The sequence below is a fragment of the Malurus melanocephalus genome, unplaced genomic scaffold, assembly GCF_030028575.1.
Source record: "Malurus melanocephalus ecotype Western Australia unplaced genomic scaffold, MMel_1.1 scaffold_1428, whole genome shotgun sequence".
NCBI lineage: Eukaryota > Metazoa > Chordata > Aves > Passeriformes > Maluridae > Malurus > Malurus melanocephalus.
The window spans coordinates 8,284-12,943 of NW_026624660.1; the positions used below are offsets into that span (position 1 = coordinate 8,284).

The 4,660-nt window shown below is 51.1% G+C and overlaps 1 protein-coding gene across 1 annotated transcript in view; it reads left to right on the forward strand.

Annotated features, from left to right (window-relative positions):
• Positions 1-4,660, forward strand: part of SCHIP1 (schwannomin interacting protein 1) — an 11,558-nt gene that overhangs the window by 2,389 nt on the left and 4,509 nt on the right. Inside the window, exons 2-4 of the mRNA XM_057387901.1 lie at positions 1,974-2,092; positions 3,639-3,756; positions 4,461-4,658. Coding sequence (XP_057243884.1) covers positions 1,974-2,092; positions 3,639-3,756; positions 4,461-4,658 — 435 coding nt within the window. The remainder of the gene's footprint in view (positions 1-1,973; positions 2,093-3,638; positions 3,757-4,460; positions 4,659-4,660) is intronic.

Sequence of the window (4,660 nt, forward strand, 5' to 3'; positions counted from 1 at the left end):
CCCTGCACTGGCTGTCCCTGGAGCCGGGCTGGGAGAGCTGGGGGTGCTCACCTGGACAGGAGAAGGCTCCAGGGAGAGCTCAGAGCCCCTTTTGGGGCCTAAAGGGGCTCCAGGAGAGCTGGAGAGGGACTGGGGACAAGGGGTGGAGGGACAGGACACAGGGAATGGCTTCACATTGCAAAACGGGAGATTTGGATGGGATCTTGGGCAGGAATTGTTCCCTGGGATGGTTTTCCCTGGCAGWGCCCAAGGCCAGGCTGGACATTGGGGTTTGGAGCACTCTGGAATAGGGGAAGGGACCCTGCCCATGGCACCTTTAAGGTCCCTTCTCTGCCAACCCATCCCAGGATATCTCAGCTTTCCCTGGAGCAGCCCCAGCCGGGTTTTGTGCTCCTTCCTTCCTCCAGCACCGCTGCCCTTCCGAGCAGGAAGGAGGAAAACACCCACCCTGGATTGTTTTATTTTCCCTTAAAAAGAAAAAGCAGCTTTTTGCTTAAAATCACGGTGAGAGCTGAATTGTCCTCAGCTCTGCACGGAGCAGAAATGCTTTTATTTAAACGCTWTTATTTTTTGAGTCGGTGCCAAAATACACATTTCTGTACCACAGGGTTGTGTTTTCCTTGGAATTACCATTGCATTTGAGGATTTGACCCTTTATTCCTTCTACACCAAGGAGGAATATTTGATAACCAACCCCCCCCTTTGCTGTTTCCCTTCTCCATTTCTATTTTTCCATCCCCAGCTCTGGGTTTCCAGTGCAGCTGTCAGGTGATTTATCCAAAGCCTGGAGCMCATTTCCCTCAGGTGTATTTTATTTCTCAGTAACTGCTCCTCCTTTCATAATAACAAATAGGACTGTTGATTTCTTCATGCTCATTAGGCCAGGCCTGGCTTAAAAATGGGATATTCCCAGCTCTGGAACATCTGGGAGCGAGGTTATTTAGGATCCTGGTGGAGAAAACAAATTAAATGATTAAATGGAAGGAATCAGGCTGGGAGCAGTGGGATGGAAACGGGGCTGGGGACACAGAGCCGTCTGGAAGGACAGAAAATGTCCAAATCTGCCTGTTTTATCAGGAAAAGAGCAGGGTTTGGTGCCCAGGGAGGAGGAAAGGTCCCAGCTGGAGCAGGGGCTGGGCAGGAGGAGGAGGGGATGGGCTGTGGGTGCTGGATTTGGGCTGGAGAGCAAGAAAAAGCAAATTGAGATGGGGAGAGGTGGAGAGGATGGGCTGAGCTGGGCAAGGGGATGGAATATTGAGGGAATATTGATGGAATATTGATGGAATATTGGTGGAATATTGAGGGAATATTGATGTATTATTAAGGGATTTTTGACGGAATATTGATGGAATATTGAGGGAATTTTGAGGGGATATTGAGGGAATATTGAGGGAATATTAATGGAATATTGAGAGAATATTGATGGAATATTAAGGGATTTTTGATGGAATATTGAGGGAATATTAATGGAATATTAATGGAATATTGAGGGAATATTGATGGGGTGCCAGAGCCGAGGGCATCCTGAGCTGGACAGTGCCACCAACCTCTCTCCCTTATTCTAAAATTATTTATTATATTTTATGTGTCAGTCCATTTTTAAACCTGGAGATTATTTGATGGCAGTGGTTGATGATCCATCCCTGAGCCCTTTTCCAGGAGGGATGGTTGGTTTGGAGCTCAGGGAGATGCTCTGGAGCTGTGCTGGGTGTGTGTGGATCCTGTTCCCACATGGGGTGGGTGTGAGGATGGACAATTGGGATGTGTCCATCAGCATTTGGGGTTGGGACCAGGTCACCTTTGGGGTCCTTCCCACCCCAAACCATTCYGTGATTCCAGTGGAGACAGACACAAATGGGAATGGGCTGTGGGGTCACCCAGGGGTGGGATTTTTGGGGATTTCTGGGGTGGTGGGGCTGGTGGGACAGATGTCCTTGGTGTCCCCTGCCCCTCACGGTGTCCCCTCCCTGCAGGCCCAGAAGAATGAGCGCGAGTCCATCCGGCAGAAGTTGGCCCTGGGCAGTTTCTTCGACGATGGCCCCGGGCTCTACACGAGCTGCAGCAAGAGCGGCAAGCCCAGCCTATCCTCACGGTAAGCTGAGCCTAAAACCCCTCTGGAGCCTGGCACTGGGACATCCCAAACTGGGACACCCCAAAACCTTCCCTCACTCTTTCCTCTCAAGCACATTCCTGAATTTTCCATGTTTAGAGCAACTCCCGAGCACAATACAGAGGGTGTTGTGTAAAAACCTGGAAATGATGTGGAAAACACTGCTTTAAGAGAGGGTGGAAGATGTGTGGGGGATAAAGGGAATGAGGTGAAGGTTTCTGAGGTTTAGGATTTGGAACAGAGTGCCCAGAGAAGCCCCTGGATCCCTTTGAGTGCCCAAGGCCAGGCTGGACATTGGGAGGTGTCCCTGCCATGGATGGGGTGGCACTGGGTGAGCTTTAAGGTCCTTCCAACCCAAACCATTTGGGAATTCCAACCTCAGTGACTCTGGAATTGTGTGATTTGTGCTCAGAAAGCCCCAGAGAATGGACAACACGAGCTTTACCCCTCCCCATCCACAGCTCTGCTCCGTGGCTCCATCCCTGGAGCTCCCCATGGATTGCTCCCTGGGATTTTTAGGGTTTTTACATCAAATACACTCCGGACAGTTCATGTTCAGCTGGAAGAACCCACCCCTTCTCGTGCTGGGGATGGAGCTCTGGCTGCTGCCATGGAGTGGGAGCAGGAAGGAACTCAGGGAAGCAGAACGGAGCTGATCAGGGAGAGGCACAGCTGGGAATTCACTGAGCTGCAGCTCGGGGGAAAGGGAAACCAGCTTTGGTTACAGATGAACCAGGAGCCACCGCCTGTAATTAGAGCACAGCTCTAATTAATGCAGCTCATCAGGCTTTGGCAGCTGCGGCCCCAGAAAGTGCCAGCTGTGCCTGCAAGGTTTGGTGTTTGTTAATGCTGATAATCCAGGAAAAGCATTCCCTGTTCCAGGACCCTCTGTAGGATTCTCTGTAGGATTCTCTGTAGGATCCTCTGTAGGATCCTCTGTAGGACCCTCTGTAGGATCCTCTGTAGGACCCTCTGTAGGACCCTGTGAAGGATCCTCTGTAGGATCCTCTTTAGGATGTTGTTCCCTTGTTTTTTATGGAATTATTCCCATCTTTATGAAGCAGGATCATACAATGGTTGGGTTGGAAGGATCTCCAAGCTGGGCTGGGTGGTGGCAGTGCCAGCTGCAGGGACAGCGGTGTCACCTGAGCTGGGCTGGGTGGTGGCAGTGTCACCTGGGCTGGGTGGTGGCAGTGCCAGCTGCGGGGACAGCGGTGTCACCTGAGCTGGGTGGTGGTGGCAGTGCCAGCTGCAGGGACAGTGGGGTCACCTGGGCTGGGTGGTGGCAGTGCCAGCTGCAGGGACAGCAGTGTCACCTGGTCTTGGTGGTGGCAGTGCCAGCTGTGGGGACAGCAGTGTCACCTGAGCTGGGTGGTGGTGGCAGTGCCAGCTGCGGGGACAGCAGTGTCACCTGAGCTGGGTGGTGGTGGCAGTGCCAGCTGCAGGGACAGCAGTGTCACCTGGGCTGGGTGGTGGTGGCAGTGCCAGCTGCAGGGACAGCGGTGTCACCGTTCCTGTCCCCTCCCAGGTTACAGAGCGGGATGAACCTGCAGATCTGCTTTGTCAAYGACAGTGGCAGTGACAAGGACAGCGACGGCGATGACAGCAAGACAGAGACCAGCCTGGACACACCYCTGTCACCCATGGTGGGTCTGGGAGCCCCAGGGAATCCCTGAGGGGCTGATAAGGGGCTGATCCCATTAAAATGCAAATCCAAACCCCAGAGCGGCATTTTCAGCCCTCGGTGAAATTCAGGATGCTGAGGGACAGATAAGAAACCCTTCCTTCCGTCCTTCCTAAATTCCTTCCTAAATTTCTAAATTCCTTCCTTCCCTCCAAAATTCCTTCCTAAATTCCTTCCTACCTTCCTTAATACTTTCCTTCCTAAATTCCTTCCTAAATTCATAAATATTTTCCTTCCTAAATATTTTCCTTCCTTAATTCCTTCCTACCTTCCTAAATATCTTCCTTCCTAAATCCCTAAATATCTTCCTTCCTAAATTCCTTCCTTCCTAAATATTCCTTCCAATATTCGTTCCTTCCAAAATTCCTTCCTGCTTTCCTTCCTGCCTTCCTTCCCAAATGCCTTCCTTCCTCCCTTCCTTCCTTCTTAAATTCATTCCTAAATATGTTCCTTCCTAAATTCCTTCCTTCCTAAATTCTTTCCTACCTTCCTAAATTCCTTCCTTCCTTCGTAAATATTCCTTCGTAAATATTCCTTCGTAAATATTCCTTCCAATATTCCTTCCAATATTCTTTCCAATATTCCTTCCTTCCAAAATTCCAATATTCCTTCCAAAATTCCCACCCCTGCCAGCTCCAACCTCTCTGTGTCCCCTTTTCTCCGCAGAGCAAGCAGAGCTCGTCCTACTCGGACCGGGACACGACGGAGGAGGAGTCGGAGGCGCTGGAGGACATGGATTTCCTGAGCAGGCAGAAGAARCTCCAGGCTGAGGCCAAGATGGCCCTGGCCATGGCCAAACCCATGGCCAAAATGCAGGTGGAGGTGGAGAAACAGAACAGGAAAAAATCGCCCGTGGCGGATCTGGT